The following is a 14,805-nucleotide window of genomic DNA, read 5'->3' as shown; positions in this document are numbered from 1 at the left end:
CATTCATTTTGTGGCTGGCAGTATAGAAGTGCGTACCAATAATACGTTCCTGAATGATTAAAAAATTACATCCTTTCTTTCGATCAGTCACATAATATAATAAACCTTAGGGAAAAAAGATCCTGAGAAATTATTTTTGGAGAAGTCAGGAGGCAGGATAGCCAAGAAGAATGAACATTTCTGAAAAGCCATAGATTCGTACCGATTACCAACTGAAAAGTTGCTTATAATTTCGCAATGATCAAAAGAATGAGGCAACCACCAAACGTTAAGAATATGAAGAAACGGCAAAACGAAAAAATTGTAATCATACAAGGTTCGGTTACAAAAATAAAAGTTGTAGAATGATTTTATTATGAAAACAATTTAAGAGTATTCTAAATAAATGTAAATTCAGTAAATTTTGGCCGCTAAGTTTAACTCAAAGCCAGCTGGACTTTTACACGTCTTTTTTTTTTTTTAAGATAATTAAAATTGGAAATAAAATCTGTTTAAAGAAGGGCTTGAAATATTAAATATTTAAATGTAAGTCTATTTGAATTTACTTGTAAAAGTGTATTCACATTACATGTAAGAATATTTCTTGCGAATCGTCTTTACTAAGAAATTTAAAGCGTATTTATCATACCAAAGTAGTAAAAGAATGCATCAAAAGTAGAAAAATACTTCATCATTTGAATTCATACTCCATTAAAAATAAGGTTAATTTGTAAAATAACAATTTGTTATTTGGAAAAAATCGAAACTTTCATTAGAAACCAATAATTTCACTTGAACGTTAAATTTAAAAAGTATTCTTTTTGAAATACGCGCTTAATTGTAACAGCCAATGGAAAAGAGACATTTGTCTTGTACGAATGTGAGGTTAACGTTTTCTATAGGATGTAGACTATTCCATATTCCATTCACTCTGTATGGTGTTTAGGTGAACCGGGCAGATAACACTGAATCTTGAATAAGGAAAGTGATTAATTTTATACTTTTTGGCCCTAATAGTATTCTGAATACCGGTTGTCTTTAAAAATTTAAAACAATGACGAGAACAGACTTAAAATATATTTTGTACTTTTCTATTGTTTGTTTGTTCCTTCGGCAAATACATGCACTTAAGAGGGAAGATTGTGAAGGTAAGACCAAAATTCCTATATTCTAGTCTGAATATTTAATGCTACTGGCTTATGAACTGTAATGTAAATGAACAAAATCAGTGCTACCCATCTGATTGTTTTGTTCTTTAAAGCTGTAGCTGCCTGAAGGAGTTTTTCTCATTAACAAAAAATCTTAATTTTTTCAGTATGTTTCTCAGTATTGGAAAGATTTAGTTCCCAATTGTCTGATAAAGTTAAATCTGATCCTAAATTAATTGAAAAAGAATTTAAGAAATTCTGTAAAACTACGGCGAATAGTAATAATAGCGCCAAGCTTAAAGATAACAAATTTGTAAGTACTTACATTCTAGTATAAAATTGTATTATTATTGCAGTATATATCTTACTTTCCAATTCCTAAAATATAAAGGACATTGATGCTATTGTGACTGCCTTGATTTCAGTGTTATTACCTTGGAGGATTAGAAGAATCTGCTACAAGCATATTAAGAGACTTATCGAAACCTCTGTCATACTCTTTACCAATTGACAAGTTGTGTGAAAGACTGTCGTCTAAAGTAGGAGGAATATGTGCGCTAAGATATGGTATTGTTTATGCATAAGTAATTCCTTTGTCTTACTTTGACACTAGCACATTTTACAAGTTTTTTTTAAAAATTTTATACTTACAGATAAAACTATTGACCTTAAAACTGTGGATTTAAAGAAACTTAAAGTAAGGGACCTTAAAAAAATACTAAGTGATTGGGATGAAGTATGTGAAGGTTGTATAGAAAAAACGGATTTCATTAAAAGGATACAAGAATTGAAGCCTAAGTACCTCAAAGACGAACTGTAATCGTGGAATAGTACTACGAGGGATACATACCATTTATGGACTTCTAAGATTAAGTGATAAATTGGATTTTTGTGAATAATTGTCGTAGGTACAAAAATTTGCTCTTTTGAGCGAAATGTTTTCTGTACATTGTCAGTAAATTTGTATTATAATTTATTATAGGTTTATAATAAAAAAAAGTGGATTAATGTGATTATTTATTTAGCTATAAATATATATATTTATTTGAAACCTGGATGATTAAAATACTTTGATCAAAATATAAGTCCTTTCTGCTTCAGTTCCTCTTTCGTTTTCTTGATTTGCTAGAAAAAGAGAAGAAATTAAATAAGAATCATTCAAGATTTGCATGTATATTCACTTTTAAAATAAATGATAGTAACCTCTTGAAGTTCTTCAGCTGCTTCTGGACAGTCATTAAAAGTGTATACCCTCCATAATATAACAATGATTGAATAAACCTGAAATATGTTTTGAAAAGTTAATTTAGTTACGAACACGAAAATTAAATTTATTTACTGTAAGTTGACTTACTGCAAATAGAATTATTATTATTGCAGGAGAAAATTTTATTATTTCCTTCCATTCCTCAACAAATACACTGTACACACTTGTGGTTAAAACTGACAGCCACACAGCTGCATAAAGAGATATGCAAAATAACCACTGAAATAATTTAGTCATTGGGAAATCTACACGACAACAAACACGTCCATGTATTCATTCATAACTAATGTTTTATAACCTCCCTTAATTCGCATTTACAAGAACAGTGTTCACGACTTAGAGAAGTGGGAAGTCAAAGATAAAATTATTTTCATCGTAGCGAGAATTAAATACGGATGAAGAGAGAAAGAAAGCTAAAAATTTATAAGCTTGTAAAATTATTAAATCATTTGATTTGTGGTGTTTTAATAATATCTTTAGTTACTAAAAACTTACCGTAGTTTTAAGTTCTAGCAAAGGATAGCTTTTGCTGCGATATTAGAATAGAGGGTGGGGGCGAACGGTATGATGCAAAACTGCATCATAAGCAGAAAATTACTGAAAAGTTCCATTCGTTTATTTGCCTACATACAAAAATATTTGATTTGTTTCACTGAATACAAGACGTGGTGCTCGGAACAGCATTGATAAGTGAAAGAGCGTGTAAGCGTCGTAACAAAAACCTGAACTTCAAAAGTTTGGAACGTTTTTCTTACAGCAGCCCTTTCTTATTCAGTGTCGGAATGTTTCCGATCAACCAAACCTGGAATGTAGTGTGAAACTCTGTTTAATCCTGCTATAAAAAGATGGCTGAATATAAAAATTATATGATTCTTTCTCTATACTTATAAATTTATTTCTGAAAAGTTAGGAATAAAAAAATATGATGTATGAATTTTAAAAAGTAGTGGAAGAACAAGTTGTTTAAAACTTGTAAAACTTGTTTAAAACAGAAATTTCTGCTGGTACTGGAAATGGCTCTTCAAAAGGTTCTTGGAAAAAATAAAATTATCGGTGCCTGGACTTGGACATTCATTTCACAAGCATGGTGAAAACAAAAATAAAAAACACGCAATTTTTACAATAACGACAGAAACATATTTATTTTTTCGCCACCCAGCCTCTTAACGTCTATCTGAAATGAAAGATACCCACCTTTTTAACTTTAACCCAACTGATTTATGATGTGCGGGCTTTTATCTTTACACGTAGTTTATAGATTTCTATCTTTTTCTTCGCAAACGTGTGTTACAAATGCTAAAAATTGGTAGTAAAATAATAATCACAATGATTAGTAACACAAAAGAGAAGGGATTAGCTCAATGGTTAGCGTATACTGGATTCCAAGGCGAGATCCCGGGTTCGAATCCAGATGAATTTCTCTTCCTAGGACTTTCTTGCAGCTCACTGTCAGGTGATGGGCAGTGTTGTCTGAAACGAGAGGACTCTGTCTGGAGGCCAGTTGTGCAATGAAAAAAAAGTTCCTGGTGTCAACGTCCTCAGATCTTGACGCGCCTTAAATTAAAAAATGAAAATTAACACAATAATCAGAAATAAGAAAAAGTTCTCAACTTATTTTAATGGCAACTTTTTGACTCTACAAACTAAGACAATCATTTATAAATGACCTATTAATGCCGTTGAAGGACGTACCTAAAAAAAATGATGAACACTCAACTTTGAAAATTTGATACAATCAAAACAGTTCTATGCACGTAGGAGGGCCAATAAAATTTATAGAAATTCTCAAATTCATTAAAATTAATTTTCAAACTATCCATTCAGCTCTCCGTGATGTTATTTCCGCGCGACAACGTTGATTTGTAGCCAGACTTAACTGTAGTTGGAATTATTTGGCTTTTATCCTTAAGGGATTTTATTTGAAATGAATTTTTTATTTCACTACTTACAATTGTTTTTTAAATAGGGCAACTGATTAAAATAAAAATAAATACATATGGTTTATTCAATGTATTCTTCACAATTTTGATGTTAAAAATACTAAGCTTAATTAGTACAGTGGTTATCTTAGTAGTTTAGATAAATAAGTAGCACTAACCTTCCCTGTTAATTTCTTTTAATAAAAAAAAAAGACTGAAAAAATAATCCCTCTTCTTCTTTAATTAAATAAATTAAATGAACATGAAAAATTTAAATGGTCTAATATTTCTTTATATGTATTAGTCACAATTTAGACCGCATTCATAGCTACGGAGTTTGCTTAATGCTAGGTTGAATGCAAATGTACAATTAATACATTGAATTGCCCTTAGAACATTATGCTATTAAGCAATAATATACAAGAACAAACGTCAATCAGAGAAGAGAAATACAGAAAATGTGAAAATTAATTTTAATTGTTTTTGGTGATGGATTCATTAATTCCAGAAGGAAGAAAGAATATTTACCAATTCCAGTCATTATTTCTTATTTTTGCCAAGCTCTTTTTTTTTTTTTTTTTTTTTTAAAAAAACTCGAACCTTTTACATAATAATGTAAAAAAATATGAACTGTGAATAGTCCTGAAGATGACAGTTCCAAGGTCGTAAGCTTGGCAAAATAAAAAATAACAACTGAAATTAAAAATATTCTTTCTTCCTTCTGTAAAAATTTTAATTGAATCATTCTATAATGTTCAGGATTCTAGCGTCTATAAATTTCTTGAACAAATCAAAATTAACCCAAATACTGCCATAGAAATTAACTTCATTAATGATACAAAAAAAAATATAATAATGGATAAAGAGTAGTATTATATTAAAGCTAATTACATAAACCATATAATAACAGTTACATTAATCATAATGTAATAACAATAAAAACAATAATTTTAATAAACACAATAAGTATGGTTCACTGATAATTTCTGTAAATATAGTGTTTAAATTTGATGTAAAAAATCTTTTAACTGGCATCATCATCAACGTTGATAATGAACTTTCTCACATTTTTTTTTTCTCAAGTTCTTTCCGCGAAATGAATGGCGAATGATTGGGAAAGAAAGGGGTTTCCTGATTTTTTTCTCTTTTTTTTCGTACATAAATTAATTATAATGTTTTATAAACAATGTTACTGGTGAAGTAATTGAAGTTAGTTCTGCAACAACAATGGTTTCGTAACATTTTCCAAAGAACTTCATCAAGACAAAGTCCAGGATCTGATGATTAAAATCTGAAATTAAATGTAATACTGTAGTCTAGTTACTGTGCATAAATAAAGTGTATCTGTCAGTCTCTTTATAATAACTTTCTAACATATATGAATTTCATACATTCCCGTATTTTGAATGTTAAAATTTGGAATACATTCTATTACAATGTATAATAGATACTTTCTTCATCATTTTTCGGGTATGTAGATTTCTTATAGATTTATTTAATATCCCTTGCAAGTGCCAATTTACTAATGTACTACAAATTAAAGTAATGGAAGAAAGGAGCTAAGAAAGATACAAAACCACTACATCAATTTAATAAAAGTTACATTAATCATAATGTAATAATAATGAAAACAATAATTTTAATAAACACAATAAGTATGCTCACTGATAATTTTTGTAAATATAGTGTTTAAATCTGATGTAAAAAATCTTTGAAATTTCAAAATCGCACTGGTAAGTACAACTAATTATTAACAATAATTTCAAACTTTCGAGGTTAACAATACAATAATATTCTGGGAAAGGCCAAACGAAATGCTAGCCCAAGAACGAATCCAAAACTTACAGAAGGCGCAAGAGAGGTTACTAGTGTGATATTTTTTTCAGTACTTTGGCACACGGAACCTCTCACCGCTGCCTGCCTTTAGAATATTCTCTGATTACAAAAAACAAACACGGCCCATCAGCTTCGAAGCGAGCATTAGAGGCTCCTCGGAAGGAAACTCTCAGTACAGTTTTCGTAGATAGAACTCAGGACTTCCAAGTGCGAACCAGGGAGCAAACTTCTATTAGGGTGAGTGAATAATAATGTTAAAAACAAATAAAAAAGTTAACAAACCGGTATACGACGAGATAGTAGAAGGCTTCCCTTGGTAGGCTGTTCGATTAGTTTTATTCCTAATCCTCCCATTCCTCGTCATCTTCTTCATCGTCATCGTCACTCGATCCACTGCTGTCACCGTGAATGTCTTTAGATCTCTCAGCTAAAGCTCGGGCTAGGGCACCTGCCAATGAATTCTGAACCGGTGGGTTCGGTTGATTCTGCTGTGAAGATGCCTAGCAATTTTTAAATTAACTAATGTAGTATCTGGTTTTTTCTTTTTTAAAATAATTTTTACTAGACTGTCGGCATTCAAATAAATCTTAACAATATTTTAAAAGATCATGGAAAAAACATGTATACATGAAAAAAGAAATTGAAGTTAGTTCAGCAACAATTTGTTGTTTTTGTTCCCTTGGATTAGCCATGTTTTATATTTTGAGATTAAAAAAAAAAAATCAATTAGAATGTATTTACTTATATTTGGTTGAAACCTGCACTTCGTAAAGACCATGAGTAGGTATGTTTATGCAAATGGTCATTCTATATGTTTTACTTATTGTAGAAGGAAAAAAAGACAATAATTATTATTATATTATTTTATTTTTAGAGTAATATTACCCATTTCCAACAAGGAAGACGACTTCGATGGAAAAAATAATAATAATAAAATAATAATAAGGAAGTGATTAGCTATGCGGTTAGCGAACTGGACTCCCACGCGGAGGTCCCGGGTTCGAATCCAGCTGCTGACCCTTAGATTTTCTCTTCCTAGGAGCTTCTTACAGCTCACTGTCCGGTGATGGACAGTGTTGTCTGTAACGAGAGAACACCGTCCGGAGGCCGGCAGTGCACTGAAAAAAGCTCCGGGCGCCAATAACCTTAGATGTTGACGCGCCTTAAACATTAAAAAATAAAAAAAAAATAAATATAACATTAGGTCGTATTGTTTTTTTAAAATACTTATAGAAACTTATTCTATGGAATTAATCAAAACGCATGCAATATTGCTCATATTTTATTTTCGTGTATTAGTTTAACATAATAGAGCAATTCCGTTTATTCGTATATTCCAATTTAACATAAAAGAGAAAATGCGATAGAGTCATTGAGAGTTTTGATATAAATTCAGAGGAGGGGTTAGCTTTTTATAACTTGAACATGTGCAAAAATGAGAAAACTTTCGTTGAAAAAAATTGAAACATGCAACGCATCATCAAAATCCACCGTTCGGATTTGAATTCTCTTAATATTTTATCCCTCTTCATTGAAATGAAGATAACATTTTTTTCAAAACAATTAGGGCTGCAAAACATTTCAAATACCTTTTTCTGAAATAGATGTTTGGAGGCCTGGATAAAAAATATTTTATTAGTGTCACACAATATAATGTGTGTGCGTTTTGTAGGTAAACAGTGTGGGAGTTCCGTTCTCAAATTTTTGTTTCAGCCTTAAGATTGAAGAAGAAGAAACAAAAAAATTATCTCGAGAGTCCACATAAAAGCTACACAGAGTTTTCAAAGAAAAATGTTTTAAATAAATTTTGTAATCTCCAGAAGTGCTCTGAGGGTACATAGTTTGAATAGAACAGTTAAAGCAATTTCCGAGAAAAATGTAAAAATTTAAAATTTCCTCTTCTAAATGCTACTTTCCCAAGGAGAAAATTTGACCTATAATTTTAACGGAAGAAATCATGATGAAAAATAAAATTCAAACTTTCTACGATGATAAATTTATTGAGCTAGAATGTTCATAAACACATACGTAACCTAAGAATAAGGCTAGAAATTTGATTTCCACAAAGCAACTGTAGCTATAAAGAAGATATTGAGATTGAATCGGTCTCTATCTGCACATTTAGTTTGCGCCAAATAAATATGAGAAATCATTCATGAACAAATTATGAAGCACTACTCTCACAAAAAGAGGACGGCCTGAAGTATATGGGAGTTATTCAACAAATATTTCCCCTTAGAAGGACCATATCGAGTCAAGGTCGAATATCTGTGGCAAGAGAATTGGTTTTTAACAATGCTATAAACTGCCAAGATTGCAAAGATTGATTGGCAATGTTTCTAATAAGAAAAGGTTTAAGGTCCGTTACTCAGTAACTTAAAACTAATGGCTGTCCCGTAAAAAACAATCTTTGGTAAAGTTTAATTAAGGGTAACCTCTATCACTAAATTAATGAAGAAGATAACAATTATAATATGCATTGATACGATTATTACTATCCGTATATGAGGAAGAACTATATGTAAAACTCTCTGAATATGATATGTAAAAAATAGAAATTTAAGCCAAGACTAACACAAGAATCCACACACGGGAGCCAATTAAAATTTACAGACGTCCAAAAAATCGAACAATAAGTTTAAGTGGAAATAGCCTATATGTTTCTCCAAAGTCAACTTCCCGATTAATCGGTCTATACAGTCTTTCTGGAATATAGTCTTCTCACATCCTAATAACAATATCAGTCTGGAGTGTATACCACTATAAAGAGGTGCCACAGTGGGCAGAAGAGAAGAAATTTAAAACAAGAAGACGTTCAGATCAAATAACCGAATAAAATAGAAACTATAGGACATCAAATAATACATTCCTAAATATAACCGACTTTTCGTACGGATCACTTCTAGAGTTAATGGAATGACTCTATTTTTAATAGCTACTATAAAAACTAAAAATAAGAAAATGACTAAAGTAATTTATTGTCCACCAACAATCCAATTATTTTATACATGCAAGTTACGTACCATATTGACAGGTTTAAGTTCCACACCCTGCCTTATTTGATCCAACAACTCCCCTCTAGAGCTAGCTGTTGACGATCTTTTGCTTTCCGCTGGCGACATACTCACAGGTCTAAGTGTGGTACCAGAACGGATTTCTTGCAACAATGCTGATCTACAATTGTCTTCTGGAGGTTGTACAACTGGAGGTGGAGGAGGATAAGACGGAATGGGAGGCGGTGGCGGAGGTATCTCTGCAGAGGTTGGAAATGATGCAGTAGCACCCGACATATTTCTCGGTGGTAGAGTCCTAATTGGAGGGGGAGGTGGCGGTGGCTGCGGAGGTGCTACTGGAGGTGCTCTATTTGGTGGAGGCGGAGGAGGCCTAGCTCGTACTGGAACCGGTGGAGGTTCTACTGCTTCTTTTACCGCTTCAATCCCGCCATGTGCATTTATAAAATCATAAATAAATTCTCTTGTATCTCGGTCTCTTAGATGATTTTCTGATACACCAGCTTCTTCGAAAAACTGTTTCAGTTGCGGATCTTCTACTTTATCAAAATCAAATCCTTTATTCGGGTCCCAGCCCACATGAGAGATATGTCGAAAGTTTTGTGGTTTTCCTATGTCAGCTTTGGTTAATTTCTTTTTTCCTTCTTTTTTGCTAATCCCTGAACTAGTTCTGACTGAAGACTGATTGTAAAGCGAGGATGTGCTTCCGGCAAGAGAAGTAGTTCCGTTAGGTTGAGGTGCTGTTCTATAATGACCATGACCAGTCGCCGTATTATTCAAAAGGTTATTCTGACTCCTCTGCTTCTTCTCTATAAACACAATTTTATAAAATGAACATTATTATAGCATCAAAAATTCTGCGACGGTTTTAAGGACTACACAACAAAAATAAATAGTAAATAAAATAAATAAACATGAAACATCCAAATTTGGAAAATGAAACATATTCTTAAGAGTAATTTTTAAGGGTTAATGCTACAATATTTTTTTTTTTAATTTTTAATATCAAATAACATTGAAAAACGAATTTTTGTAGCTTAGGCAGCCAGAACCCGATAATTAATAATTATGCATGGAAAAAGAGTAGCTATATCCACTATTATATCGCAATGACGGAGTAGAAATTAGTGATAGTGTAATCTGTTATTACAATAGATGTTCCAATCTATTAATATGAACAGTTAGTCATTTCAAAGAGAGTGATAGCCTGAAACATTGAATATTAGCTTACACTATTAGCAGGAAGTTATTTTTCTATTCGGACCTGAGTGAACGGTTAATGCAGCCTAAGTGAAACATAAATATATGAACATGAGAGTCACGCGTGCTTCTATTCAATGATTCTACCGTCTTGAACCAAAAAAAAATTCCTTAGAGAACTTGATGTACCAAGACATGAATTATAAAAGAAACTTGTTAAAAAGAAAAATTCTGCCCAAAATCAGAATATAGCAAATCCTAAATACCTAAATTTGATTAATAAATTTATTTTTCATTGTATGAATGTTCCTAATACTAGCTGTGATTAACTTTTAACTAATAAACAACTAGAGCTCTGTGAAATAGTTATAATTTTATGTTTTTGAATTATTTTTCTTCTAAGAGAAGTTTTAATAAACAAATTTTGTTATTCTGTTGGGAAAAATTTGTCTACGAAGTCAAATAATTCTTCCTCTCTTCGAAGGACAACTTCGATTACAGTTTTTCAACAATAATTGTAATAAAGAAAATATAAATTCTCAATGAAGATGATTCAATAAGTGGGGGCCCCCTGTCTCACTGAACGACTGGCAATTGCCGCCGAAAGCTGCCCACAACAATAAAATTACAATAATTAAATTGCGACAAATACAATAAAATAAAATAATAAAATAATTTTAAACAAGCAAACGGCCTTTCTAAAGATCTCGACGATAGGCTGTTCAGAATATTATTCTGGAATAATCGATCGAAAATGGCCGAGGAGCAAAGGGGTAAAGCACAAGGGAAGCAGTGAGAGGTGCTTGGAAATACTAAAGGAAGATTACCTTCAGAAGCACTTCGACCGAATTAATCCACGAAACCACCCAAAAAAAAAAAAAAAATATGTTGGATATGCCAGATGTCTCACAGCCGAAGTAGCCATTGAACTTGAAGGCGTAGGATAAAAAAGAAGAAGAAAAAAGATTCAGGAAGTGGAAAATTCATTGCTAGTACAGTCGAGTAAAACAAAAGGTAATGGAAAAAAATGAGTTTCTCTCATAAAGAATTTTGATTGGTATTCGACATTTTGAACATCTTTTCAAGAGCTGTTAAGGATGGAGAGGAAAAAAATGCATTATTATAAATTAATTTTACAAAGGGAGTGGTGGCCTGAAACATTGAATAACAGCTTACACTATTAGCAGGAACGTATTTTTCTTTTCGGTCCTGAATAAATATATTTGTTCACATAATCATTAGAATTCTTCTAAGCTTAGTCCCCGATTACACCACTTTAAAGTTAAATTTTCTACATCAATGAATTATATATTAAACAGACAGTGTTAAGCACTAAAGTCAATAGTGCTCAAACTTTTCACGTTTATTTTGTCCAAACTTTAAATGGCGAAAATGTCAAGTAAATAGTAATTTCTGAGATCATATTTTAAAAAAATGAATTTTTGTCAAGCAGAGAAAAGAAAATCAAGTAGTTTCCTTTGAAAAAATAAACAAGCACTTACCCAGCCTGCGTTGTTTTTTATATTCCAACTTTTGTAAAAGGACATTTTGAAGTTGAGCTCCTTCATCTTCGTTAGCGAAGTTAAAACCAGTAATGCAGTCCTATAACATCCAGTTTATTATAAATTAACATCTTCAAAATTTTATAATTTACTCAGTTATGTGAAAGTATAAAGTGATTTCAATAAAAATGTCATAATAACTACATAAGATATTTTTCCTTAGCTGCTTTAAAGCAAATTTCACATAAACCTTCACCAAAGAATTTTTTTTTTTTTTTTGAAGCAAGTTAAAAATGAAACCTAGGGTTAACTTACCTCAGCTTCAAAAGAATGAAGATAAGGAGTCAAAGCGAGATACTGCAAGTTATTGTAAACTTCATGTTCCCATAAAAGCTGTTTACGTAACGGACAAAATAATCTAAAAAAATAAGAACGGCGACTGTTATCTTTAACTAAACAAAGGACTCCTGTTTCCAGTCTGTGCCACTCATCATTATCACGGCCACTGGTTGCATACAATTCCACTACCGTTGTTGCCAAAGTCTGTTTTAAAAAAAGTCAAAGAAACGATTACTATTCAAGTTTAATAAATTTATATAAATATAACATTATTCAACTCCTTTTTTTAAAAAAAAATAAAGACTGCTAAATTCAAATATTGAATTAATGATTATTCCAATTATTAATAAAACCCTAAAGAGATATAAGTTAGTTGCTATTCCTAACAAAATATTTTAATTTTAAGCAAAGTTTATTTTTGCTACATGGTAATCTCAGTTTGGCACTAATCCCTTTTATGAAATAATTGAGAGCGCTACTCAAAACGTACCTGGCATCTAGGTCCAAGTAAAGAAAAAATCTGTTCATTTTCTTCTGCAGAGAGAAGTACTGAGCTTTTATACTCGGGCATGATTGTTGCAATCGGCATTCTGGAGAAAATAGAATGTAATCACTCAATGAACACTTTACAAGTTTTTTTCAATACAGAATAAAGAAGAAGAAAGAAATGCTTATTACTGTTTACATTAAAAATGCTTAAGGATCACGTTACTATTGAGAAAACTAATATGATTTGATTTTACCATCAATATTAAGAGACATCTTTAGATAAATTAAAGATGAAAATACTTACATATAATAGTCGTCATAGATACAATCACTCTTTAAAGTCTAATGGAACCAAGACTGCGTGTTATCGCCATTTACTTGACAAAAAATTACTCATCAGCTGATAATTTAACCATACTCAAAACGTCTGGCCACGGCCACACATCACTTGACCTGCCTTTGTGCTACCTTATTTTTACTTCCAAATCTGAGCAACATCGAATAAAAGATCGATACGCCAGCTTTATTGAAGACATCTTATCGATACAAATGATTAATATACATACTATTCGAAATAACTTTCTTCTTGTCTGATTTCCATTGTTTAATTAAAACCATAGCAATTCATTTTCCTTTAGTTTTTTATTTTAATAAACTACGCGTACCTAGTAATGAAAATACTACAATGTAGTAATTGAAATAAATCATTAAAACAAAATCGACAAAAAATTTACTTGAATCTGGGAGGCCCCTCAAAGCACTTACAAAGTGGTAGCGATTTGAGAACAAATTCAATTCTGTACAGAATTAAAAATGCGCCACATTTTGAATTTGACCAGTTACTTTCATGTTAAAGAACTGCAGAGGAATATCCTGCAATAAAGTGAACACATGTCTTGCTTCATTTTGTTTACTAATTGAAAATAAGAAATGTACAGTTACAATTAGCGAAATTATATTAGGTATGGTCTTTTGTGGTATGAAGTAGTGTGTACTGCCCTGAATGCATTCATGTAAGAAGTCGCACGTGCAAGATTTAACGAAGGTGCAAAACTTGAGTGTAAGCGCTGTTTTGAGCTCGGCAGAATGATTTCTTGAAGCAAGGAACCATTGAATTTTGAACAAGAAATCTTGAGAAGGAACGGGATAATCCTTCTTCAGATAAACATATTGCATACATGTTTGTAAAATGAAACTCTTCAAGTAATAGTGAAACGTTGATTAGAAAATATAAATGAAACTTTTGTGATGTTCAGAAGAGAGAGTCGTGCGAATGTATTATTGTACTTTAACTTTGGAATAATTGTCTATTGATTGGTACCTTAAAATTATCAGCAACTGTGTGGGCGTCCAGGTTCTTAATCCAAAATAATTGTTGATTATATCAAATACATTGACCCTGCTTTATTCCTTGAGGCAATTGGGCTAAATAATCAAAGAATAGTACCTTACCTTCTCTTTTTTTTCTAGCTATTTTAACTTGAACATTTACTCATCTTTAAAATGAAAAATAAAAGATTTTTTTAATCTATAAATTATTTTCAGAAATGTTATTAAAGATGCTTTAAATAATTTGTTTAGATACGAAGACAAAAAGAATCGTTTCTTTAATGAAATATCAGTCTTCCTAGAATCAACAATAACTTTTTTTTTAAATAATATAATAATAATAATTTATTTACAAAATTAGAGAAAAATAAAAAAGAAATATATAAATAAGTATTTTACGGTATGGACTGAAATCCGTCTGCGGAAGTAGACATGCACATTATAGATTAAAAATGTTAACTTTATATAAAGCATAGAAAGATAAGTACAAAAGTACGGCAAGAAAAACTGGTGTAAAAATAAAATACATTACTTTCAAAAAATTTTAAATAAATTAAATGCAAGAAAAATTTTACGACGCTATTAAGCGAAAAGAAAAAAGTGAATACATAAATGAAAAGAAACCAGAAAAAATCTAGAGCTAAAAGCAGAATAAAATATACAATTCTCAATTTGAAGGTAAAAATAATCTGGATGAGAAGCGACGACCAAGCCAAAGTCGGCGAATTTAGTTTAGAATCGAACATTCATCCACAAAGTGGAAAATGTCCTCCTCGGCTCCAGAGT

The 14,805-nt window shown here is 31.3% G+C and overlaps 2 protein-coding genes across 3 annotated transcripts; one reads left to right on the top strand and one right to left on the bottom strand.

Annotated features, from left to right (window-relative positions):
• The first annotated feature begins 857 nt into the window (after nt 1-857).
• Nucleotides 858-2,178, top strand: Manf (mesencephalic astrocyte-derived neurotrophic factor). The gene is made up of 4 exons (XM_074118623.1): nt 858-1,127; nt 1,295-1,440; nt 1,553-1,694; nt 1,781-2,178. Exons 1-4 carry the CDS (start codon nt 1,034-1,036, stop codon nt 1,945-1,947), a joined length of 549 nt encoding a protein of 182 aa, XP_073974724.1. The 5' UTR covers nt 858-1,033; the 3' UTR covers nt 1,948-2,178.
• LOC141449323 (actin nucleation-promoting factor WASL-like) lies at nt 2,132-13,236 on the bottom strand. Of its 2 annotated transcripts, XM_074118615.1 has the most exons (10): nt 12,995-13,233; nt 12,692-12,791; nt 12,178-12,405; nt 11,863-11,962; nt 9,173-9,969; nt 6,432-6,649; nt 4,087-5,604; nt 3,589-3,948; nt 2,331-2,408; nt 2,132-2,252 (listed from the first exon to the last, which is right to left on the bottom strand). In XM_074118615.1, the coding sequence occupies exons 2-6, from the start codon at nt 12,788-12,790 to the stop codon at nt 6,491-6,493; spliced, it is 1,383 nt and encodes a 460-aa protein (XP_073974716.1). In that variant the 5' UTR covers nt 12,791; nt 12,995-13,233; the 3' UTR covers nt 2,132-2,252; nt 2,331-2,408; nt 3,589-3,948; nt 4,087-5,604; nt 6,432-6,490. The 2 variants fall into 2 exon arrangements, with proteins under 2 accessions (XP_073974716.1, XP_073974717.1); XM_074118616.1 differs by lacking the exon at nt 4,087-5,604 and having other exon boundaries at nt 12,995-13,236.
• Nucleotides 13,237-14,805: the final 1,569 nt, after the last annotated feature.

Source organism: Rhodnius prolixus, unplaced genomic scaffold, assembly GCF_049639745.1.
Source record: "Rhodnius prolixus isolate KJV_2025 unplaced genomic scaffold, Rpr scaffold_2, whole genome shotgun sequence".
In the NCBI taxonomy this organism is placed as follows: domain Eukaryota; kingdom Metazoa; phylum Arthropoda; class Insecta; order Hemiptera; family Reduviidae; genus Rhodnius; species Rhodnius prolixus.
The sequence above is the reverse complement of the archived record's forward strand: the minus strand, read 5'-3'. Positions and strand labels throughout refer to the sequence as shown.

What these genes read in the sequence shown, in the direction of transcription:
- LOC141449323 (XM_074118616.1), bottom strand. Translation starts at nt 12,790, where the DNA reads ATGCCGATTGCAACAATCATGCCCGAGTATAAAAGCTCAGTACTTCTC. An exon ending in TTCATTCTTTTGAAGCTGAG is followed by an intron (nt 11,963 to 12,177) that starts GTAAGTTAACCC and finishes TGGATGTTATAG; the next exon opens with GACTGCATTACTGGTTTTAA. An exon ending in TAAAAAACAACGCAGGCTGG is followed by an intron (nt 9,970 to 11,862) that starts GTAAGTGCTTGT and finishes TTGTGTTTATAG; the next exon opens with AGAAGAAGCAGAGGAGTCAG.
- Manf (XM_074118623.1), top strand. Translation starts at nt 1,034, where the DNA reads ATGACGAGAACAGACTTAAAATATATTTTGTACTTTTCTATTGTTTGT. An exon ending in TAAGAGGGAAGATTGTGAAG is followed by an intron (nt 1,128 to 1,294) that starts GTAAGACCAAAA and finishes TAATTTTTTCAG; the next exon opens with TATGTTTCTCAGTATTGGAA. An exon ending in AATATGTGCGCTAAGATATG is followed by an intron (nt 1,695 to 1,780) that starts GTATTGTTTATG and finishes TTATACTTACAG; the next exon opens with ATAAAACTATTGACCTTAAA.